This window comes from Mastigoproctus giganteus, chromosome 8 (genome assembly GCF_048544385.1).
Source record: "Mastigoproctus giganteus isolate SK-2022 chromosome 8, ASM4854438v1, whole genome shotgun sequence".
Lineage (NCBI taxonomy): Eukaryota > Metazoa > Arthropoda > Arachnida > Uropygi > Thelyphonidae > Mastigoproctus > Mastigoproctus giganteus.
In genome coordinates, this window is record NC_143582.1 from 167,556,503 (window position 1) to 167,583,292 (window position 26,790).

Below are 26,790 nucleotides of genomic sequence, written 5' to 3' on the forward strand. Positions count from 1 at the left end.
GGAATTAATAGTGGCGGCTACTAAACGTTTAATACCTATTAAGAAATATTGTTCAAGGTTTAGGCCTAAATGGTTGTCAAATGAACTAATGAGACTCGCGGCACAGAAGAAAAATGCATGGGCTGCATATAAATTATCATGCGACACAGAAGCCTATGATATATATAAGCTAGTCTGTAATCAAGTCACAAAGGAGGTTAGGCAGGCGAAGGCAGATTACGAGAAATCTTTGGTAAAGGATGCTAAGAAAAACAGCAAGGATTTCTTTACTTCTATAAACTCTAAAAGGAAGGGGATGAATCTGATTGGTCCACTTGATATCAAGTGGACCAATCTGAATGAAACTGAATGAGTTTTTGCATCTATATTCACACACGAGGAGTTATTAAGGTTTGAAAATGCCACAAGGTTATCAAATTGTAACAGGATACTTAATGATTTTGTAATAACTGAAAGCAAAGTGGAGGAGAAATTGTTGAAGTTAAACATAAGAAAAGCACCTGGGGTGGATGGGATCTATCCAGTTATATTAAAGGAGGCGGCAAAGCAACTAAGCAAACCCTTAGCCATAATTATGAGAGCATCCTTGGATTCAGGGGGAGGTCCCCACAGACTGGAGATGTGCAAATGTATTCCCAATTCACAAAGGATGATCGAAGGGTGACATGAGTAATTACAGACCAGTTAGTTTAACTTCTGTTCCGGGTAAAATAATGGAGTCACTGGTTAAAGATGCAATGCAGGATCATCTAGACAAGACTGCAGCAATAATTCAGACACAGCATGGGTTTGTTAAAGGAAAGTTGTCTGACAAATTTGATTGGTTATTATGATGTGGTTACAAAGGAACTGGATGCAAAAAATAATTTTGATATCATATACTTGGATTTAGGAAAGCTTTTGACACTGTTGCATATGGAAGACTACCGTACAAATTGGAGTAGAATGGTATTAAGGGTAAGTTGCTACAATGGATAAAAGGATGGTTGAGTGGGAAAAGACAGAGGGTGGTAATCAATGGGTGCTGCTCTTCATGGAATAATGTTATTAGTGGAGTCCAGCAGGGTTCGGTGTTGGGTCAACTGTTGTTTTGTATATTTATCAATGATATTGATGAAGGTATATCAGGCTTAGTATCGAAGTTTGCAGATGATACAAAGGTTGGTAGGGTTGTTAATGACAGTAGTGGCAGTGTGTTACTGCAGCAGGATCTAGAAAATTTGGGCAGATAGGATGAGAAGTGGCAACTGAAGTTTAACATTGAAAAATGCAAAGTACTGCATATGGATAGAAGTAACCCCAGAGAAACGTACCAACTGTGTGGTACTACACTTAAGGTGGTAGAAAATGAAAAAGACCTGGGAGTAATTGTGCAGTCAGATATGAAGTTTTCTGAGCAATGCAGACAGGCTGTCAGGGCAGCTCATGGGGTGTTGTCAATGATATACAAGAATTATGCTAGCAGCGAAAAGGAGATGATTGTCCCTCTGTATAAGGCTGGAGGCCTCCAGACCTGCACACACTACTTAAGGCCACGCCTTAAGTAGTGTGTGCAGGTCTGGAGGCCTCATTTTAGGAAGGATGTAGATTTGCTTGAGTGTGTACAGAGAAGGGCAACAAGATTGGTGAGGGGAATAAAGGAATCCTTTTACTAGGAGAGGCTTAAGTTCTGCAAATTAGGGCAGCTGGAGACTAGGCACCTGCGAGGTGATCTGAGGTGTATAAGGCCTTGAATGGGTTGAGCACGCTGAATTCTGATGGGATTCTTCCACTTGTTCAGATTACAAACCTAAGGGTGCATAAATTGAAATTGAGGAAGGACAGATGTAGAAAAGATGTGCAGAAATTTGCCTTTAGCCAGGTGGTTAATTGCTGGAACAAACTTCTATCTGTCGTTGTGGAGGTTGATAGGTTAAATATTTTTAAGGAGGAACTGGACAAATATTTAGAGGGGATTGTTTTGTAATTTTTTTTTTTTTTTTTTTTTTTTTTTGGCTGATGCTGCATAAGCTCATACACTTGCTTTCTTGCATCACATGCCACTACTACTACTACTACAACTCTAAAAGGGAGCTAAGTGATTTTGTAATAACTGAGAGCAAAGTGGAAGAGAATGCTAATTCCAGTTATATATTAGCCTTATGAGAGCTTCCTTGGATCAGGGGAAGTCCTAATTGACTGGAGGTGTGTAAATGTATCCCCAATTCACAAAGGAGGTTCATGACGTGACACAAGTAACTATAAACTGTTAGTTTAACTTTTGTTCTCGGGAAAATAATGGAGTCACTGGTTAAAGAAGCATTGCAGGATCATCTAGACAAGACTGTAGTAATAGTTAAGACACATCATGGGTTTATAAAAGGGAGGTCTTGTCTGACCAATTTGATTGGATTCTATGATGTGGTTACAAAGGAACTGAATGCCAAAAATAATTTTGATATTATCTACTTGGATTTCAGGAAAGCTTTTGATACTGTTGCACATGGAAGACTGCTGTACAAATTGGAGAGGTATGGCATCAAGGGTAAGCTGCTACAATGGATAAAAGGATGGTTGGGTGGGAGACAACAAAGAGTGGTAATCAATGGACACTGCTCTTTGGTGGACTAATGTTATTAGTGGAGTTCCCCAGGCGTTGGGCCCATTGTTGTTTTGTGTATTCATCAATGATATTGATGAAAGTATATCAGGCTTAATGTCCAAGTTTGCAGATGATACAAATGTTGGCAGGGTTGTTAACAACAGTCAAGACAGTATGCTACTGCAACTGTATCTAGATAAGTTGGGAAAATGGGCTGAGAAGTGGCAACTGAAGTTTAACATTGAGAAATGCAAGGTATTGCATATGGGCAGCAGCAACCCAAGAGAAACATACTAACTGTGTGGTACTACACTCAGGGAATTGTGCAATATGTAGTTTGCTGAGCAATGCAGATGGGCTGCCAGAGCAAGTCATGGAGTCTTGTCAATAATATATATAAGAATATTGCTAACAGAGACAAGGAGGTGATTACCCCGTGGTACAATGCAATGGTCAGGCCAACATGAGTACTGTGAACAGGTCTGGAAGCCTCATTTTAGGATGTGTGTGTGTGTGTGTGTGTGTGTGTGTGTGTGTGTGTGTGTGTGTGTGTGTGTGTGTGTGTGTGTGTGTGTGTGTGTGTGTGTGTGTGTGTGTAGAGATAGATACTAGAAAGAGTACAAAGAAGAGGAAACAAGATTGTGAGGGGGGAAAAAAGGTGTGTTTTTATCAAGAAAGGCTGAAATTCTGCAAATTGCAGCACTTGGAGACTAGGCACATGCAAAGTGATCTTAATAAGGTGTATAAGGCCTTGAATGGGTTGAGCAAGCTCAATGCTGATGGGATTCTTCCTCTTGCTCAGATTATAAACCTGAGGGGGACACAGATTCAAATTGAGGAAAGAAAGTTGTAGAATAGATGTGCAGAAATTTGCCTTTAGCCAGCGGGTAGTTGATTGGTGGAACAGATTTCCATCTCTTGTTGTGGAAGTTGATAGCTTAATTAAATTTATGGGTAAGCTGGACAGGCATTTGGAGTGAATGGATGTTGTTGTTATTTGGTTTTTAGGAGCATTAGCAACTAAGGCCATATTGCTCCGGGATATGCAGTGGTCATTCCCTGAATAACCTTTCCGCATCCTCCATATTTGGTGGTGACAGGCTCGAACCCCGGTCTAATCAAGAAGCGCGTGCTACGCACTGCTGCTCCTTCCCACCTGGCTACGGAGGCGCCGGAGTGAATGGATGGGTGAAATGGGAGGTGTTTTATTTTATTATTTTTTTTTAGATGATACTGCATAGTATGTCTCAACTAATGTTAATGCTAATGCTAAATTCAAACTGAGGAAAGAAGTTGTTGAATAGGTGTGCAGAAATTTGCCTTTAGCCAGCTGGTGGTCGATTGCTGGGATAACCTTTTGGAGAAAATGGATGGGTGAAATGTGAATTGGTTTTTTTTTTTGTTTTTTCCTGATGCTGTATAAGCATGCTTTCTTGCATCGTATGCCTGTACCAATGCTATGATAATTATGATAAATTCACTACTAAAAAGTATAAAAAAGGGCTGGCAACCACCAGGGCTTATTAATATTAGCAAGACAGCTCTCTGTAACATTAGTAACATCAGGAAGATATCAAAATAATGCTTACAGTTAGGTGATTTGTAAAATAAAACAGACATAACATGGAAAATTCTAAACACAAATTGTGCCAAACAGATTCCAATAATGAAAGACAACATTAATATACAAGAAGGGCATAGCTTCATTTTATATGCTAAAATTAGCAAATCAAGTTTGCTACTTAGTGCATCAAACTTATGTCATGGAGAAAAATGCCTCTAAACTTGTATTATACAGCTACCTCTATAATACAAGTTTACTTCAGTTTATTATACATAGCAGAAATAACTAACTTTCATTGCAGAGCTACCTTAGATACACTAGCATTGATTGTCAGTGATAATACGAAGGTTACCTCTAATGGCAGATGTTCTGAGTCCAAATAAATGCTTACCAATGTTAAAAAATCAGAAAATGAATGATCTAATCAGGCATCTTACTGAGTGAAAGAAATGGTAGTTCTTCAGGACCAAAGAAGATGTTTGCCCAAGTGCTGGATAACATTTATAAGGATGGAAACATTTATTTTGAAATCAATTTAAAATCTCCAACACAATCTTATCTTGATAGATGATAATAGACAAAAAATCATAGACTAAAATCCTTCAACACTTGATCAGTAATAAGAGAGGGAGAGAGTACACTACCAGTAAAAGAGATGTGAAACAGACTGACCTGAACAGATATAGCTCAATGAATTCAGAGCACTGAGTACAAGAATTGAAACTTTACCATCCTCTTTCACCTCATTAAAAACAAAGATAAAGTAATAATCAAAATTATTCACAAGTGGCTATAAATCATTTTCCTTAGAAAGTCAAGTTTCCATAGTAGCCAAAAAATAAAAAATAAATTTCAGTTTATTCTCTAGATGGCTGAGGCCAGAAGGAGCGGACAGATTTTTTCCCCCCCTTGATGCCACATTTCACAAAAGGCTATGCATTTTTGTTGTGGCAAGAATATGGGTTTGAATCCAGAACCTATTTACAAATTGCTGTGCACACTAACCACTGGATCATGGCCAGCCTGGGCATTAAATCATAACAATTTAATGATAAGACCTGTATTAATTTGGATAACTTAATTTGATAATTCTAGCACTGTGAATAAAATACAGTTTTTAACAGATTTCATGAATTTGCATTGAAACTGGTTGAAGGCAGGAAACAAATTTTATGCAGCTGCTGTGTACATCATCTAGTTCTTCAAAAAATTTTTAAGAATTTTAGACCAGAACATGCTTCCTTAGAAATAATATTTCCAAGTTGACATTATTGAAGACTTAGATGGCACAACATTATTATAAACTAACACTTAATTAGCATTAGCATTAGTAGAGGCATTTGATGCAAGAAAGCAAGCTTATGCAGCATCAGCCAAAAAAAAAACCCACTTCCACTTCACCCCTCTGTTCGTTCAAAATATCTGTCCAGTTGAGCCTTAAATTTATTTAGGCTATCAACCTCCACTACAAGGGATGGAAGTCTGTTCCACCAACCAACCACCCGCTGGCTAAACGCAAATTTCCGCATGTCTATCCTACATCTGTCTTTCCACAATTTGAATTTATGCCCTCTCAGGTGATTATTCTGAGCTAGAGGAAGAATCCCATCAGCATTGAGCATGCTCAAACCATTCAAGGCTTTATACACCTCTATCAGATCCCCTCGCTTGTGCCTAGTCTCCAGACTCTGCAATTTGCAAAACTTAAGCCTTTCTTCGTAAGAGCACCCCTTTGTTCCATTCACTAATCTTGTTGCCCTTCTCTGTACTCGTTCCAGCAGCTCTACATCCTTCTTGAAATGAGACCTCCAGACCTGTATACAGTACTCTAGGTGTGGCCTGACCATTGCCTTATACAAGGAAATAATCACCTCCTTATCCCTGCTGGAAAAATTCCTGTATATCATTGACAATACTCCATGAGCTACTCTTGCAGCCCGTCTGCACTGCTCAGAGAACTTCATATCTGTCTGCACAACCACCCCCAAGTCCCTTTCATTCTCTACCACTGTCAGTGTAGTACCACAGAGTTGATACGTTGCTCTGGGGTTGCTGTTTCCCATGTGTAGTACTTTACATTTGTCAATGTTAAACTTCATTTGCCACCTCTCAGCCCATCTGCTCAACCTTTCCAGATCCTGTTGCAGCAGCATAGTGTCAGTAGTGTCCTTGACAACCCTGCCAACCTTTGTATCGTCTGCAAACTTGGACATTAAGCTTGATATACCATCATCAATATCATTTATAAATACAGAAAACAATAATGGACCCAAGACACTGAGCCCTGAGGGACTCCACTAATAACATTAGTCCACGATGAGCAGTGTCCATTGATTACTACTCTCTGTTTCTCCCCCTCAACCACCCCTTTATCCATAGCAGCAATTTGCCTCCAATGTCACACTGCTCCAATTTGTGTAGCAGTCTTCCATGTGCAACAGTATCAAAAGCCTTTCTAAGATCCAAGTATATAATATCAAAGTTATTCCCTGCATCCAGTTCTTTTGTGACTGCATCATAGTATCCAATCAAATTGGTCAGGCAAGACTTCCCCTTAACAAAACCATGCTGTGTCTGAGCTATAACTGAAGTCTTGTCTAAATGATCCTGCAGTGCTTCTTTAACCAGTGCCTCCATTAATTTTCCTGGAACAGAAGTTAAGCTCACAGGTCTATAATTACTTGTGTCAGCCTTTGATCCTCCTTTGTGAATTGGGGTCACATTTGCACATTTCCCGTCTATGGGTACCTCCCCTGAGTCCAAGGAAGCTCTCATAATTATGGCTAAGGGTTTGCTTACTCCCTTTGCTGCCTCCTTTAATATAACTGGATAGATCCCATCCACCCCGGGTGCCTTTCTTGTGTTTATCTTCAACAGTTTCTCCTCCACTTTACTCCCAGTTATTTCAAGATTCTGTAGCATACTGCTAGAGTTGAATACACCTCTGGCATTCCCCTTGCTGAATAACTCCTCATGTGTGAATGTCGATGCAAAATATTCATTTAGTTTGTTAGCTACCTGAGCAGGATCATCGACAGTTGACCCATCAATATCAAGTGGACCAATCTGATTCATCCCCTTCCTTCTAGAGTTTACATAAGTAAAGAACTCTTTGCTGTTTTTCTTTGCATCCCTTGCCAAGGATTTCTCGTAATCCGCCTTCGCCTGCCTAACCTCCTTTGTAACTTGGTTGCATATCAACTTGTATCTATCATAGGCTTCTGTGTCATGTGTTAATTTGTAAGTATCCCATGCATTTTTCTTCTCTGCCATATGCCTCATTAGTTCATCTGACATCCATTTTGGCCTAAACCTTGAACAATATTTCTTAGTTGGTATGTAAAGCCTAGTAGCTTCCAAGATAAGTTCTTTGAATGCTTCCCATTTTGAATTTTCTGTTGGTAACATCAGTTGGTCCCACTGTATAGAATTTAAATACTGTCTCAGTCCATTGTAGTCGCCTTTACGGAAGCAATAACCCTTCCCTTTACCCCTAATGGTAGTTACCTCTTTTAGTAAATCCCACTTCAGCACACTGTGATCACTGCCACCTAGTGGTTCATTTATCTGCAGATTCTTAATACATGAGGAATCATTGCTGATAATCAAATCAAGAGTATTACTCCCTCTAGTTGCCTCCCGAACATGCTGATGTAGAAAACAATCATCCAATAAATCCACAAAAGCCCTGCTAGTGTGTGTGTGACCAGCCCCCAAATTCCTGTCAATATCCGGGAAATTAAAATCTCCCATTATAAGACTCTCTGATTTACTGGCCCACTCTATTTCCCTGTACAGTTTCTTATTATACTCATCAGAGTCATTAGGCCTATAGCACACTCCTACTCTCAATTTTGATCTCCCAATGCTTATGTCACACCAAACTGACTCGACACTGCACTGTCCAGCGATGTCGACTGGCTTCACCTCCTTGGTTTTTATGTGTTTCTTAACTAATAGCATAACCCCTCCCCCCTTCCTATCCTGTCTATCCTTTCTGTAGATGTTGTACTCCCCAAATTCCAGTTCTGCATCCCTTATATCTGTGTGACACCACGTCTCTGATATCCCAACAATATCTGCCTTTGATGTTTTGAGCAATACATCAAATTCATCAAATTTATTTACGAAACTCCTAGCATTGGTGTACACGCAAGTATACCTGCACCTGTTTCTATTCTTAGCTACCCTAACACAACCCATGTGTTTAATTGTACCGCAATGGCTTCCAGCAGTCTCTGAAATATCATGCATCTTGTTTTTCAGGCTTCTGCTCATTCTAATAGAAGCAGTGAAGAGTCTCTTTCACCTCTGCCAGTGGCTACTGTCAATCTAATGGTCTTTGTCTCCCCCCAAGCTAGCAGTTTTCCGACCCACCTAACACTGCCTCGATAGCATCAGCAAATATTCTTGCACCCTTTCTATTTAAGTGTATCCCATCCCTGTAGAAGCAATCTCTCCTGTTAACAAGTACAGTCCAGGCTGAAAAAAATTCTACCCCTTGAGCCTTGCACAATCTTTCCAGGGCCGAATTGATCGACAAGGCTCTCATCATATACTCCCTCCTATCGTGTCTGGGCAGAATTGCAGACACTTTCAAATTCAACCCTAATTCTCGGCTTTTGTTCAGCAGTGACCTGTACTTGTTAAGTAATTCTGCCAGTCTCCTACTCTTAATATCATTAGTGCCAACGTGTACAACTATATCACCTTTTGTGCCCTTAAAAGATGATATTCGCTCTAATTAATTCGCTCTTAATTAATTAATTAAGAGAAACAAACTAAAAGTCATCAATTGCAGTGACATTGACAGTTTCAAGTAGTTCAAACAGAAAAGTACAAAAACTTGCTCTCATGCGCTGTCTACAAAAGAAAATAACTGAGTAACTTTGGTATTGTAACAAAATTGGACAACTTGCTTCTCACAATCTGCCTTTGGCAAGCAGGCAGAACTGCTATGTTCAAATATGCTAAGCAGCAAAGAATTCTTTGCTTCTTAATGTTAGAAGGAAAGCGATGAAACACACTGATCCACTGGATATGAATGGCATAAGTAGTGATGATCCTGTTTATTTTGCTAACAACTGATATTGAGAAAGGTATATAAAGTTTAAAGGCTTACTCTCAAACTTTTGAGAGTAAGCAAACCTTCAGCCATAATTATGAGAGCACCTTTGAATGCAGGGGAAGTCTCTACACACTGGAAATGAATGATCTGGATATGTGCAAATGAATAATTACAGACCTGTAAGCTTGACTTTTTGTGCCAGAGAAAATAATGGAGCCATTGGTCAAAAAAAGCAATGCGATATCACCTTGACAGGAAAATAGTTATATGGTAATCATAGCATATGTTTGTTAAAGGGAGACCATGGCTTACCAATGTGATTAGCTACTATGGAGTTATAACAAAGGAACTTGATGCAAAAAATAATTTTGATATTATATACTAAGATTTCAGTAGCACTTCTGATACCATTCCATGTGAATGAGTGATGTACAACTGGAGCAGTATGTTAGAGGTAGGATACTGCAATGGATAAAGGGATGGCTGAGTGGCTGGAGACAAAGATTGGTTATTAATGATTACTGCTCTTCATTGAATAATGTTATTAGCAGAGTCTCTCAGGGTTCAGTGTTTGGCTTACTGTTTTCAATATTTATTAATCACACTGAGGAAGACATATCAAGTTTAATGTCCAAGAAAGCTGATGATACAAAGGTTGGCAGGATTGTTAATGACAGTAATCAGGGTATGCTACTCCAAGAAGACCTGGATAAATTAGGTATATCGGCTGAGAACTGATGCTTAACATTGGTAAATGCACCTTGGGCAGCAGTAATCCCAGAAGACACCAAATGTGTGGTAGTACTACACTGAAGTGGAAATAACAGGGTTCTGTCAATGATATACAGAAATTTTGTAAGTAAGCACATGATGGTTATCCCTTTGTATAAAGCAGGATGGTTAGTCTGCACCTTGAGTATTGCATATAAATCTGAATGCCTAATTTAGAACATACATAGAGCTGTTGGAATGGGTGCAGAGAAGAACAAGATTAGCAAGGACCTGAAAGGGTTCTCTTACCAAAAAATTACTAGTGTTCTATAAATTACAGTGTCTGGAAACTAGGCATTTGCAAGGAAACCTGATTGAAGTGTTTAAAGCTTTAAACAGATTTAAAAGTATAAGCTGATGGCATTTTTCTCTTCCTTAGACAATACACATAAATGGACATAAATCTAAGTTAAAAAGGATGACTGAGTGTCAAAACAAACTTTTCCATCTGTTGTTGTGGAATTGGGTAGTTTGAATAAATTTAAAGAAGAATTAGACATATTAGATGGGGACTGACAGGTGATAAGGGAAATGTTTATTTGACTGATGTTTTACAGTCAGGTATGCTACAACGAATGATGCTACAATGAATGAATACAACAGCAAACAGTTTTTATCAATAAAATCAGGATACTACAATGAACATGGAAGAATACTATCGGCCGACATAGTATGCGCGTGTGCATGACATGTTGATTGGAGTGCTTCCTGCTCTAATTTCCTGCTTTGATTAGAGCATCAGTTATCATCTTTGTTATCATTTGTAAGGTTCAGTTATCTGCTTATTTGCCCTTTAGCAGTGAAAATATATTTTTTAATTATTCTGCTATATAATTTTAGCCATGAGCCAGCAAAACAGAGTGAGAAAGCTAATTAACTTTTAGCATTAGCATTAGAGGCATATGATGCAAGAAAGCAAGCTTATTCAGCATCAGCCAAAAAAAAAAAAAAAAAAAAACAACAACCACTACTCCCATTTCACCCCTCCGTTCGTTCGAAACACCTGTCCAGCTGAGCCTTAAATTTATTTAAGCTATCAACTTCAACAACAAGCGATGGGAGTCTATTCCACAAACCAACTGCCCGCTGGCTAAAGGCAAATTTCCGCACATCTATCCGACATCCGTCCTTCCTCAATTTGAGTTTATGCCCTCTCAGGTGATTATTCTGAGCAACAGGAAGAATCCCATCGGCATTGAGCATGCTCAAGCCATTCAAAGCCTTATACACCTCTATCAGATCACCTCGCCGATGCCTAGTCTCCAGGCTCTGTAATTTGCAAAACTTAAGCCTTTCTTCATAAGAGCAACCCTTTGTTCCATTCACTAATCTTGTTGCCCTTCTCTGTACTCGTTCGAGCAGCTCTACATCCTTCTTGAAATGAGGCCTCCAGACCTGTATACAGTACTCAAGGTGTGGCCTGACCAATGCCTTATACAAGGGAATAATCACATCCTTATCCCTGCTAGAAAAATTCCTGTATATCATTGACAAGACACCATGAGCTACTCTTGCAGCTCATCTGCACTGCTCAGAGAACTTCATATCTGCCTGCACAACTACCCCCAGGTCCTTTTCATTCTCTACCACTGTCAGCGTAGTACCACAGAGTTGATACGTTGATCTGGGGTTACTGTTTCCCATATGTAGTACTTTACATTTGTCAATGTTAAACTTCATTTGCCACCTCTCAGCCCATCTGCTCAACCTTTCCAAATCCTGTTGCAGCAGCATAGTATCAGTAGTGTCCTTAACAACCCTGCCAACCTTGGTATCGTCTGCAAACTTGGACATTAAGCCTGATACACCATCATCAATATCATTTATAAATACAGAAAACAACAATGGACCCAACACTGAACACTGAGGAACTCCACTAATAACATTAGTCCACGTTGAGCAATGTCCATTGATTACCACTCTCTGTCTTCTGCCACTCAACCATCCCTTTATCCATAGCAGCAATTTGCCTCCAATGCCACACTTCTCCAATTTGTGCAGCAGTCTTCCATGCGCAACAGTATCAAAAGCATTTCTAAGATCCAAATATATAATATCAAAGTTATTCCCTGCATCCAATTCTTTTGTGACTACATCATAGTATCCAATCAAATTGGTCAGACAAGACCTGCCCTTAACAAAACCATGCTGTGTCTGAGCTATAACTGAATTCTTGTCCAGATGATCCTGCAGTGCTTCTTTAACCAGTGCCTCCATTAATTTTCCTGGAACCGAAGTTAAACTAACAGGTCTATAATTACTTGTGTCAGCCTTTGATCCTCCTTTGTGAATTGGGGTTACATTTGCACATCTCCAGTCCATGGGTACCTCCCCTGAGTCCAAAGAAGCTCTCATAATTATGGCTAGGGGTTTGCTTACTTCCTTTGCTGCCTCCTTTAATATAACTGGATAGATCCCATCCACCCCTGGTGCCTTTTTTATGTTTATCCTCAGCAATTTCTCCTCCACTTTCCTCTCAGTTATTAGAAAATAATCTAGCTCCCTGCCAATGTTTACTTCCCCTACGACATTCCCCTTCCTGAATAACTCCTCATGTGTGAATGTAGATGCAAAATACTCGTTTAGATTGTTAGCCACCTGAGCAGGATCCTCAACTGTTGAACCATCAACATCCAGTGGACCAATCTGATTCATCCCTTTCCTTCTTGAGTTTAAATAGGTAAAGAACTCTTTTCTGTTTTTCTTTGCGTCCTTTGCCAAGGATTTCTCATAATCTGCCTTTGCCTGCCTAATCTCCTTTGTGACTTGGTTACAGACCAACTTATATCTATCATAGGCTTCCATGTCACCCATTAATTTGTATGTATCCCATGCATTTTTCTTCTCTGCCATATGTCTCATTAGTTCATCTGACAACCATTTAGGCCTGAACCTTGAACAATATTTCTTGGTTGGTATGTAAAGCCTGGTAGCTTCCAAGATTAGTTCCTTGAATGCTTCCCATTTTGAATTTGCTGTTGGTAACATCATCAGTTGGTCCCACTGTATAGAATTTAAATACTGTCTCAGACCATCATAGTCACCTTTACGAAAGCAAAAACCCTTCCCTTTGCCTCTGATGGTAGTTACCTCCTTGAGTAAATCCCACTTCAGCACACTGTGATCACTGCCACCCAGTGGTTCCTTTATCTGCAGATTCCTAATGCATGAAGAATCACTACTGATAATCAGATCAAGAGTATTACTCCCTCTAGTTGCCTCCCGAACATGCTGGTGTAGAAAACAATCATCCAATAAATCCACAAAAGCCCTGCTAGTGTGTGAGTGACCAACCCACAAATTCCAGTCAATATCTGGGAAATTAAAATCCCCCATTATAAGACTCTCTGATTTACTGGCCCATTCTATTTCCCTGTACAGTATCTTATTATACTCATCAGAGTCATTAGGCCTATAGCACACTCCTACTCTCAATGTTGATTTACCTATGCTTATGTCACAACAAACTGACTCGACACTGCCCTGTCAATCAATGTCGACTGGCTTCACTTCCTTTGATTTTATGTGTTTTTTAACTAATAGCATAACCCCTCCTCCCCTCCTGTCCTGTCTATCCTTTCTATACACATTGTACTCCCCATATTCCAGTTCTGCATTCCTTATATCTCTGTGACACCATGTCTCTGATATCCCAACAATATCTGCCTTTGATGTTTTGAGCAATACCTCAAATTCATCAAATTTATTTACTAAACTCCTAGCATTGGTGTACCCGCAAGTATACCTGCACTTGTTTCTATTCTTAGCTACCCTAACACAACCCATGTGTTTACTTGTATCACAATGACTTCCAGCAGTCTCTGAAATATCCTGCATCTTGTTTTTCAGGCTTCTGCTCATTCCAATAGAAGCAGTGCAAGAATCTCTTTCACCTCTGCCAGTGGCTACTGTTAATCCATTAGTCTTTGTCTCCCCCCAAGCTAGCAGTTTTCCGACCCACCTAACACCGCCTCGATAGCATCAGCAAATATTCTTGCACCCTTTCTATTTAAGTGTATCCCATCCCCGTAGAAGCAATCTCTCCTGTTAACAAGTACATTCCAGGCTGAAAAAAATTCTACCCCTTGAGCCTTGCACAATCTTTCCAGGGCCGAATTGATCGACAAGGCTCTCATCATATACTCCCTCCTATCGTGTCTGGGCAGAATTGCAGACACTTTCAAATTTAACCCTACTTCACGGCTTTTTTTCAACAGTGACCTGTACTTGTTAAGTAATTCCGCTGGTCTCCTACTCTTAATGTCATTAGTGCCAACGTGTACAACTATATCACCTTTTGTGCCCTTAAAAGATGATATCTGCTCTACAACGTCATCAACCCTTGCCCCTGGCAGACATACCCTGGTCCTGTTCCACCTATCCTTTTTACAAAGCATGTTCCCCGTTTCCCTGACAATAGAGTCACCAACAACTACTAGTTCCTGTGGGACCAGCGCATTCTGCCTTAGGGGCTGCCTCTGTGTTGCAAGATGACCAAGTGCAAGCTCTGGCGTTGATGTGGGCAGCTGAGAGCTTGATGGGCCCCTCAATTTATTTCCTTCGAGGGCATCCACCCTGTCCTTCAAGGTCTCATATAGGCCCATAACAACGCCGATTTGTCGCCTAATTTCCTTGCACTCCTTGCATCGTGCACACACAAAGACATCCCCCATGGCAGTATCATGTCCCGTACCCGATTGCTCCGCAAACATCAAGCAAACAGTGCATCTTAAAAGGCTGTGATTCAGAGGGCAACTGCCCCCCTCAGTTCTCCCCTGAGTCACAGCACTCCCATTAGCTTGAGCCTTTTGCTTTGCTGCTCTGGTGAGAGTCATGATTTCGATTTAAATGTCAGTAAAATTACAATTTCAGAACAAAATTAAAACCTTAAACTTGTATCTTAACACAGTTATAACGCTATATTTATTTTTCAGTATCGAGTGTTATCTACGAGTTCCCTTTATATAACTTCCGTATCAAGTATGTATTAATTATTTGTTACGTTTGTACTCTAAGTGGTTATATATATATAGTTAAAAGAACAATTTAATTGACAATGAAGTTTAACAAGATTAATAGATCTACTGATTAATTGACAATATTATATTATGCACTATACTATACAAAGCTAATGCTATCGAATTCCGGATATGCTGTATCGCGTTTCAGTAATGAGTGTTATCTACGAAGTCCCTTTATATAACTTCCGTATCAAGTTATGTATTAATTATTTATTTTTACTAATTATTTATGTTCCGTAACCTAAGTGGTTATATGTATAGTTAAAAGTACAATTTAATTGCCAATGAAGTTCGACAAGATTAACAGATTTACTGATTAATTTTCACGTAACAATGGCGGCTGTTTATGAACGGTAAACACGTGTATTTGATACCCTTTCCGATACTAAGTAATACCTACAAATCTCTATCTAAGTTACTTTAACTTTAAGTATCGTAAATAGGAATATAAAGCTACTCTACAAATAAGTTAATATGTCAATTTAAACTAATAAAGTAGAAAATAAATCAGAAAAAACTTCTCTGTTCCAGTAGCGGCAGAAAGGCACGTCCGCACAGGAAACTCTCGTCCTCAAACTCCAACTTAGAGATTAAGAAAGAAATAATTTCCAAGCGATAAAGTGGAAAAAGTGTAGGAGATCTAAGTGCTGAATATGGTATGGCTAAATCAACAATCAGTACAATTTTAAAAAACAAGGAAGAAATAAAAAGTGCACAGGTCTCTAAAGGAATCTCTAGGTTAAGCAGTTCACGTTGTAATATCACGGAAAAGATGGAAACTCTTCTATTAGTGTGGATTAACGAAAAACAAATGGCAGGTGATAGTGTCAGTGAGGTGATTATTTGTGAAAAGACCACACAATTGTTTGAGGAACTTGGTGCTAAGGTAGTTGTTGGCGCATTGGCTTCTGTGGCCATAATGCACCTCCCAAGGTTTTTGCAGTACTATGATCCAAGCCCGAGGCAGGATTTGAACTCGCAACCTTTGGGTTGCCAGGCAGGCACTTTACCCACCCAGCTAGCCCGGTCGGCTTGGTGCTAAGGCTCCTAGTAGTACTGGTTCTGTGAAGGAGTTTTTTGGCACCAAGGGGTGGTTTACTAGATTTAGGAAAAGGACTGGATTACACATTGTTGTGAGGCATGGTGAGGCTGCCAGTGCAGATAGGGACGTGTGTGAGCAACATTGTGAGAAATTTAAGAAAATAATTAAGGATGGAGGCTTTCTTTCCCAGCAGGTGTTTAACTGCGATGAAACTGGCCTTTTCTGTAGAGAATGCCACACGAAGGAGGAGACCACCTTGCCTGGTCATAAGCCAATGAAAGACTGGCTTACATTGCTCTTTTGTGCCAATGCTTCGGGTGACTGCAAGGTCAAACCACTGCTCGTGTACCATTCAGAGAACCCCAGAGCTTTTAAAAACATCAGGAAAAACTGCCTGAGTTTTGTGGCATTCCAACCATAAGGCTTGAGTAACCAGGAGTCTTTTTTCCAACTGAGGTGTTTGGCCCCACTGTCCGTGATTACCTTAGGGAGAAGGATCTTCCACTGAAGGTTCTTTTGGTCATGGACAATGCTCCAGCCCATCCTCCTAATTTGATGGAAGAATTACCAGATCAGTACAGTTTTATCAAGATTCACTTCTTGCCACTTAATACGATGCCTCTCCTCCAGCCTATGGACCAGCAGGTGATCGCAAATTTAAAAAAAAACAAACTCTACATTAAGGCACTGTTTAGGAAATGTTTTGGGGCCACTTCTTCCAGTGAAGTGACTCTGAAGGACTTTTGGAAGGGTCACTTCAATATAGCGGATGCTGTTTTCCTAATTGTTGTTACTTGGAAGGAGGTTTCTGTTAGGTGCTTGAATTCAGCTTGGAGGCCACTGTGGCTCCAAGGGACTTTGAAGGCATTCAAAAATCGGAGGAAGAGCCTGTTGTGCAGGAAATTGTGTGTCTGGGCAGTTCCATGGGCCTGGAGATCGATAAGGAGAATGTGGAGGACCCCAGGAAGAAGCTATCATTTGAGGAGCTAGCAGAGTTTCACAATGAAGAGGCAGAGACACTGAAGAAGAGGAAAGCTTTCGGGGATGAGAAGGATGAGGACAAGGAAAAAAGTCACAGCATTCCAGCTGAGGACCTTAAAGAGGTGTTCTCTTGCCTGAATAAACTATCCAAACTTATAAAAGATTATCACCCAGATATTGCTGCTGTGGAAATGGGCCTTAATAATTTTAATGACACCTTGATGGCCCACTTTTGGAGGGTCCAAAAATCCAGGATAAAGCAGTCAACTGGATTCATTCTTCAAAAAGGTGGACAAACGCCCTTCAACTGATGAACCTCCCACAGAACAGTCACCCAAGATGAGTAGAAACAATGACTCCTCTCCTTCCACCTCTATGTGACTTTTTATGATTTTTATTAGGGAAAGTTTGTTTATATTTTCATTAGGGGAACATTATTTATGCTTTTCAAATTATGTCCAGTGTATAGAAGTTAAATAAATTAATTTTATATTATTTTTACACTTTATTTTTCATTTTGTATTATATTTTTCCTGTTTAAATCATTGTATTGGATGGTAATTTTGCTCCAGACTGCGGGCCTGGAACGGATTACCCCTAAATACATATACTGTATTTCAATGTATGCTAGAACGAACGAGGTGCTAGAACAAATTACGTTTGTTCTAGCATACCACACTGTATATGCGTGCTTCTTTGCATCATTTGTACTAATACCAATATACTTCCCATACACTGCTTAGCACTAATATCAATATACTATCCATGCACTACTTGGCTCTTTACTTAAGACAAAATACATCATTAATAGTTTAGCATATGTTCACTAAAAAGAGGACACCTTCCAGCTGGTCAAATGTCAGAAAGCTTCAAAACAGAGGCACCTCACACCTTTAAATGCATGGTAAATTTGTTTCTTCTGGTAATGCTGTATGGTTTAAAAATATACATTCAAGTTAGGCACAACTTGGGATTAAGTCACACTTAATCCCAAGTTTGGGATTAAGTCACACTTAATCCCAAACCTTGGCAGATGAAATCTCTGTCCTTAGTCTTTAAGTAGAAGCAAAGATCTTTCTGTGATAAAAATCAAATGTGATAGGATGCATTTGACTTTTATCACTGGAATGCAAGGTCTTATTCAAAGGTAGAGAAATCTTTATATAAAATACATATTATCTTAGTAAAGAGGATTAGATAGACAATGCTAAAATACTGTGTAAATTTTTAAATGAAATATAAGAATCAAAGTACACAATTTCAGAGATAATTAAGCTTAAGTATTCTATTTTAAGATGTGTCCACCATTATAAAATTTTTATGAATATTCCTAGCGACTTTCTGCAAAATCTCAGATTGTTCTTCAACCTCAACAAATTATAATGTAAGCAGATAGGACATAACACCATACTTAATATATTTTTAAAATTATTATTCATTGACAGTTTTAATATATAACATTAAGGAAATGTTTGTTTGTGATATCTTTTCACATCAAACCTACCTTTCTTTTTTAGTTTATTTTCAATTCGAGCCCATTTTGGAACATCAGCAAATTCTTGGAACCTACAGAAGTATGTATATTTTAATAAACAAAACTACTTATATGAACAGGATATTTAGATTATTTTGTCTATTTGGAATATCAATCCCCACAGAGGCAATTTCAGATGTAAAAAAAAAAAAAAAAAGTTCTTGTTTATACTCCGGCACGACCCACAAATCAATCAATACAAATTGTTAATCATATTTAGCAGTCACTGGCTCGAACCCGGTCCACTCAAAGAGCGAATGCTACTGCACCCGCGCTCCTGACCACTCAGCTACGTCAGGCCCAAAAAAACAATACATGAAATTTAAATTCAATTGCATAGCATGAAAATCTTGCAAAATGCATAGAATACAGGTAACCCTCGTATAACATGGTAGTTAGGTTGCTATAAAATCTTGTGTAGTGCGAAACCGTGGACTAAGAACAGTACAAAAATGGGGGTTACATTACAAAAGCTAACAGAGATACACATTTTTTTTTTTAAATAATTATCGGAAACTTAATTTTTATTAAAAATAGCAATAACAAATTTCTTACGAACTGTGATACACAGATGTCAGATAATGTATGTTCATTTAATTTTCTTCCCTTCATCATTGCTAAGTACAATCCAGAACATTTTCCCCGTTGCAGGATACCTTCACCTTCTGAAGCAACTAGATTTCAGGTGTCTTTTGCTCTAAAAAATCAGTAATCTGGGTTCATTTGATTTTGCTTGACAGATCCTTGTAAATTTCGTGGCATGGAGCTAAGCATTTTTGAAGCTCCCTTTTGAACTTCGTGCTCCTTTCAGTCGAAGGATCTGATTCAAAAAAATAAGATTCTAATTTGCTCAGCTAAGTTTATGCTTTCTCATAAGCTTTTTAGTGTAAAATTTGGAACTTTGGAATTTTCATTTGCCCTATCATCCTCTGAATTGATTTGGTTTACCTCCAATGCTATTTCCACTAAATCTGCTTTGCCAGCCTCTTTTTCTACCAGTAATACTTGAACTTCTTCATGAGTCATAACATCAAAACCTTCCCCTTCTACCGATTTAGGGCTGGAATTTAATTCAAAACAAAGAAATTATTCCAATACAGTTCTTAAGAACAACGTTTAGTAATACATACCCAGAAAAATTTATAAACAATCAAATAAAAACCAAAATAACCTTACAAAAACCTTAAGTCATGAACTGAACACTTTGAAGTTACAATTTTTTATGATCTGAAACAGGCACAAGTTCAATCTAACACAGAGAATTCCAAACTTTTTTTTTTTTTTTTGCATAACAACTAGCGAGTCAACAGCAGGGATTAGGAAAAAAGAATGGAAACGTTGAAAAATTACATCCAGCAGGTGGCTTTCCCCGCACAAAAACTCAAAAATACTGTGTTATGCACAGTTGTTGTTGTTCTTGTTATTTGGTTTTTAGGAGCATTAGCAACTAAGGCCATATTTCTCTGGGGATATGCGGTGGTCATTCCCTGACCTTTCCACATCCTCCATATTTGGTGGTCACAGGCTCGAACCCCAGTCTGATCAAGAAGCATGTACTACGCACTGCTGCTCCTGCCCACCTGGCTACGGGGGCGCCTTCATGTTAGAGCAAAACTGTGTTGTAGAAGTACTGTATTATATGGGGGTTGCCTGTAGTGGCAAAATGTGCATCACTGTACATGTCATTCACGGGCAGATTTATCCAGAAAACTGTAAATATTCTCAAGAACAGTAAGAACTGACAAGCAGTGTATTGAAGTGTTATAAATTCTATAAATAAAAAGCCTTAACTTGAAAACTCTAGCATGGATGAATGGATAAAAATAAAAAAAAAAAAAAAAAACTAGGCCAATGCCAATAAAGAGATTAAGATGTGCGATGGCCACAGTGCATCAGTTCTTATGGTAATGAATGTCCTTATTTATACTCCATCATGACCACTAGGTCAGAAGAATTTACAATAAATCATGAATACAATGGTTAATTGTATTTAGCAGTCACTGGCTTAAATCAGTCTATTCAAAGAGCATGTCCTACCACATTCTTTCTCCTGATCACTTGGCTATATCAGGCCAATGGGCTGTGTGTGTGTGTTTGTGTTTTCTGGAAGCTAAAAAATCCCAGAGTACCTCGCAGGGAGACTCCTATTCCCTTCACCTTGGATTTCCTGTCGCTCAAGGGATGTGAACCAAAACATCTCCAAAAAAAAAGTAACAAGGCTATCATACTATCACAAAAAACAATGGACACACCCTGCCAAACTTTTTGCAATAGTTAGTGAAAGCAGAGAGAGAGAGAGTGCACATTTATACCTTCAAACCATAAACTTTATCAATATTAACTTAAAACCGGATTTGAACTATGCAAGCTGTGAAGTATGCCCCTTGTGGAGAGGCTGCTAACATTATAATATTCACACCAGAGTGTACTCTGTTGTGGATATTATAATAGAGTACACCACAGTGATTCTAAGTAATTTTTTTTAACAGGTGCTTGCAGATTATCACAAATTATATTAAAAACCTGAATAAACACAAAAAACCTTTATATATGGCTATAGAATTTATGATACAGTAATTATTTTACAGAAGTTAACCAATTAGTATGTCATAAAATAAGAGTTAATAGACATGTCTTCCTCGTGAATCAAAAAAACCAATTTTTAAGTTTTGATGATAAAGGGTGGTTCAAAAGGTGCACAACAACCCAGTATGAAGGAGCTAATTTCTCTCATTTTGATAAATGAGATTTGTAGCAACACTACATTTCCACATTAGAACAGTGGTTGTTAAGTTACACTTACTCATACATATTAATTTGTTTTGGTAAAGCCATCATGATACATTCCCTGTCTGAATGCGAGTTTACAATCAAAATATAATTCTATCACATGTAAACATCCAAACTGAATTTCAAGAAAAATATTCATATTCACTAATTTCAAGATTAGTAACCTGTTTTCATAAAACAGGCAGTATTTGTGACAAAAAAAAAAAAAAAAAAAAAAACCTGAATAAAGTAGTCAGTTATCCAGAATAATTAATGTCAGACCTCTTCCAGATAACCAAATTTTCCAGATAATCGAACATAAGGTAAGATTAAATAAATTCTGTTATAATGTATTAAGGTAAAAGGAAAAAAAAAACTTTAAATATTGTGAAAAAAAAAAAAGTTTATTTAATAAAAAAAATAATAATTTATACATAAAAATGCACACATTTATATATTCAGATAGGTAAAAAGGTAAAAGTGCAGCCATTATCAACCCACTACAGGATGGAAGCCTCCTCAACAATTCATGCTGAGGGAAATGGACCATAATCTGCCACGCTGGTCCAGTGCAGGTTGGCAGATTGACCATATTCAGCAGTCAGGGGCTTGAACCCCGGTCTACTCAAAGAGCATGTGCTACTGCACTCACGCTCCTGACCACTCGGATACGGATTCAGATAGGTATTTTACTGCAAATTTTATGGAAAAAAAAATTTTAAGTAATTTTTTAAAATAATGTTCGATCGTTTTTTGTGACTTTTTTTTTTTTTTTTTCTACTAAATCTCAAGTTCCTTAACAATATCACTTTAATCATAACACATTATTCCTGTTTTTCTGCCCATTTTAGTGCTGGTTCTTTTCATTGACATTTTACTGTAAAAAAAAACAGAAAAATAATACATTGCACAGTTTCAGGCTGATATTATTCTTAACGAATCTAAACTAAACAATGTGAAATTCATTGAAAAGGCCTCTGGAGTCAGCAACTCTAATTCATCTGTAATGCTACTAAATAACTCTGACTCAAATCTGTAAAACGTCTTTATTATGATAAAATAAAATACGTATACTGTTTGTATAACTATATGTTAAAATATTAAAACAAAATAAAATAAACGTTGTATAACAAGAATAAAATTCAATAAAATATATAAGTTTAAAAGTGATAAAAGTTGTTTAAAACCACTAATACAGGAGCTTTCGGCAGCAACGGCCGCCTTCATCAGCTATAGTGGTTGCAGGATGACGTGTGTGTGTATACAGAGAAGGCCGACACTTGAAAACTAAGGTTTACAGAAAACCTATGTGTTGGGGCCAATACACACACTTCAAAACAGCTCAGGCCAGTTGTCACAAAAGTAGTGTGGTTAAGGCCTTATTGGAAAGGGTGGGGTCCCACTGCTCCTTGTCTGAAGAGAGAGGCAAGGAGATTAAACGTGTTACAGCGGACCTAGTGCGGTTACCCCCAGAGCATTATTGAGAGGTGTTTAAGAGGTATGAACAACAGTCACAGGGATGCTTTTACACCTGTTTCCACCGCATACATTTCCTACTATCCGGGCATTTCAGAACCCATTTCCCGTATCTTGCGTTCGTGTAAGATACGCTGTGTGCAGCTGCCAGGTCGGAGGCTGCACACAGTGTCTGCAACTAAAGATCCTATTGCGGGTAATGACACTAGTGGGGTGAAATTGAGTGTCCTGATTGTGGGGGGCATTATGTGGGGGAAACGAAATGCAGATTGTAGGATCGCCTGGGGGAACACAAAGAGCCCTTAAGACTGCAAATTATGGAGGTTCAGCTGTAGCGGAACATGCCTGGGAAACTGGGCATGGCATTACTGCTAAAGAAGCCGTGATCGTGGATAAGGCATATGGCTTTTGGAACCGGAAATGGCTGGAGAGTTTAAGAATATGTTCGTCTGAGCACTACAGTCTTAATAGGGATAAGGGCTGTCGCATTCATCCACTCTTTGAAGCCCTTATCCTATCCTACGAAGAGACGAATGGTTTAGAGTGGCCCGCCAATTTTCCGGTTCCAATGTAAGAGAAGTGAACCGTGCGCAGACTCCATAGTTCATGTGGCAGACCTGCTGAGATGTGTGGTACATATAGATTGTTGGTCATCCTGCAACTACTATAGCTGATCAAGGCGACCGCTGCTGCCGAAAGCTCCTGTATTTATTAGTGGTTTTAAACAACTTTTATCACTTTTAATCTCATATATTTTATTGAATTTTATTCTTGTTATACAACATTTATTTTATTTTAATATTTTAATATATAGTTATACAAACAGTATGCATGTATTTTATTCTATTTTATTTTATTTAATCATAATAAAGATGTTTTACAGATTCGAGTCAGTGTTATTTAGCAGCATTACAGATGAAATAATGTGAAATGAAGAGGGAAAAAAATGTCATGGAAAATTGGGTTCACGAATGCGACTGACTAAACTATCACTCGTGGTTTCCTAATCCAGATATAATACATGGTTCGCTGATTCAGACATACAAAGTAAAAAAACAAACAGAAATACTCTCGTAAAATAATAAACATTTGTCTCAAATACAAAAAAAGAAGAAAAATCAGCCTTCCAAATTATTCCAGATAACTGACGTTCTGGATAACTGACTTCCGGATTACTGACATTCAACTGCATTCTTTGTTAATAATCAAAGAAAAACTAGAAGATACAAATTAAAGTTTATTGCTGCCATCTGGTGGAAGCCCTGCATGGATTGCTACATGCAAAACAGTATTTTTAGATTATACTTACACAACTCATCCATACCACTTTGTTCATGATAAAGCCATCATGCCAAATACACATTCTGTCTGAAGGTGTGTTTATAGTTGAACAGTACTTTTGTTCATGATTATATGAAAATATCAAAGCCAAAATTTGAGTAAAAATATTCTGAATGTACCAAATGACTCAAAATCACAATTAGTAATGCATTTTGATAAATTAAGTAGCATTTGTGACAAAAAAAAAAAAAAAACGGGATGGCATTCATTGCTAAGCAAAGATAAACAGAAAATATTAATCAACATTAATTGCTGTCATCCAAAAAATTCACAGAGAAGACTCTCAGGCTGCAGCCAAAGCAAGGATCATCTTTAATAGACCAGCGGCCCTCTTCACACTTTGTGAACCACTGAAAAGTTTTCAAATCTTCAAACACGCAGCATCTTTTTCAAAAGCTGTTTTTAACACTTGTGTTTCTGCTGCACTTTTCCCAAATTTGAAATAAAATTAAATTTTATGCAAATTTGCTACTTACTAAAATAACCCACTTTAAAATGTAATAAAACACATAAGACACCTATTTAATGCACACTAATTCAGACTGATTAAAGATATGTGGGTGAATCACGTATCACCATATCTAGATGAATTACCAAACTTGTTGCAACAAGGTGCAACTTGCTAGAATGCCAAAATTTTAAGATACAAATCAATCATCAACCATTGTGTATAAAATCACAAAAATTCTAAATCTGGAATGCCTCAGTGGAACTATAAGCAGAAGAAAAATAAAAGATTTTTCTTTTTTTTAGTTAAAGCATGTGGAAAACAGGAGATTTTTTTAAAATTCACACACTACACCAGAAATTAAATTTCTTTGATAATATATGTACTTTATATTAAAATACAGCCATAGAACTGTTTACCAATGCAGTATGCTTTTGAATATTAGCTTACTCAGGATTTTTTTTGTGCACGTGGATTCTTGTTTTGATTATCTGTTGGACACCAAGTGATTATGACTGATTCAAGAAAGATACTATTGTGGTCTTTGCCCTCTTCAGGAATGTTGAGTCCAAGTTTTGTTTATAATAATGCCCTGCTGTTTAGACTTCGCTGTCAAGAGCATTTTCAAAACATTGACAAAAAGAAAAGATCTGAATTCAGTTAATGTTTTTCTAACCTGATTATCATTTCACACTCAACACTGCTATTAAGAATTGTTAAAATGTGAAGCATGACTTAGAACAATTTGTTATATTTCAAGCTTCCCTGTGTCTGTGTCAGTTTCCTACCTGTAGCAAAACTAAAAATAAGTCATTCCTGCAAGATATGCAATGGTTCCCCATGCAATTTAACAACCAATCCAAACTGACTGTCCACTTTCCCACCACCATGTCAGTGAACCCTGCAATGCTTTACCATTGTTTTCCAACCAAGAACCACTATATTTCAATTCTTTCTTCATTCATTCATAACATTGTCTGGCAGGTTCTCTCTCTAAAATTGACAGAACTAATACTGAATCTAATTATTCGGTATTAGTTCTGTTAACATCTACTGCTTCATCTATCTCTATCTTCAATGATATTGGGAAGTACTGTAAACTTGTCACAAAAAATTTCAAAATTGAAAATGATGCATTTGATGAAATGGATAAAATTTGTTACCATAACAAATAAAAGAACATAATTTTTCAAAGAGAACTTGTGCGCCGTACTCACATGCAGCAATAAAGAACTTCCTCAGTGAACAAAGAAGAGAATCTTGTTTTACTCTCCATGATTTTGGCAGCAGAAATGTCTATGACTAAGACAGAATCATCTTTCTGGTTTAATCTGCTACAGTAATAAACTTCCAAAATGGAAGTTGATTTAAAAGCTGTTAGTATAACAATCTGCATAACATTTTTAAAGATATCTAGGATTGATGACATCAGAACACGGATATGAAGCCCACTGGATTGAAAAGCTATGTTTAGATTTTTAAATGTTGGCATAACATTTAAAAATAAACAAGCAAACTGTTTATTTTTGTTTGTTCAAGCCAGAAGAAACATGAACAGACTTTCTGCACAAATGATGAAAACATGCCTAGGGTTAACTCGCTTGGTTTTTAAGATTACTTTCAAAAGGTGTGCGATTCAGAAGTTCTTTTTCTTAAAGGGTTCATTAATTTGTCTTCCTTCAAAGCTTCTTTTATATCATGAATTGGATTTGGAGAAGAATCAGTGTCACTCACCAATGACTGTTTGTTGTAGTATTCAATTTGGTAACTCTATAAAGTATCCATGAGGCTTTTATCACTACTTCCAACATTTTTCCTTAAATAACTTATGAGAGGTTTCCAATGTCCTACCAGCTTACTTAAATTTACTCAAAGACAGCCAACATGTACACAGTATGTATGCTTTAATATCTTTATTACTTTCATGACATACATAGTTGAAACTGTTTAAATCTATATATAAATAGACATTAGTAAATTTCCAGCAAACATTCCTACACTTTCACAGGAGAGCATGCAGCCCCTTTCAACACAAATTAATGAGATGACAAGGAGAGCCTGCAGAACCAACCTTCCAATGCTAGTACTGAGAACAAACCACTCTCTGACAATTATTTTTATTATAGAAAAGTCACCACAATGGAACATAGCTTAGACTGACTTTGATAATGGCAAATGTAAATGACAATTTTTA

General features: G+C 37.9%; 1 protein-coding gene across 1 annotated transcript in view; it reads right to left on the reverse strand.

The window, feature by feature from the left end:
* The window catches only part of wcd (U3 small nucleolar RNA-associated protein 18 homolog wicked), a 207,887-nt gene that overhangs the window by 126,225 nt on the left and 54,872 nt on the right, over nucleotides 1–26,790 (reverse strand). The window contains exon 6 of the mRNA XM_090379888.1: nucleotides 18,533–18,594. Coding sequence (XP_090236014.1) covers nucleotides 18,533–18,594 — 62 coding nt within the window. The remainder of the gene's footprint in view (nucleotides 1–18,532; nucleotides 18,595–26,790) is intronic.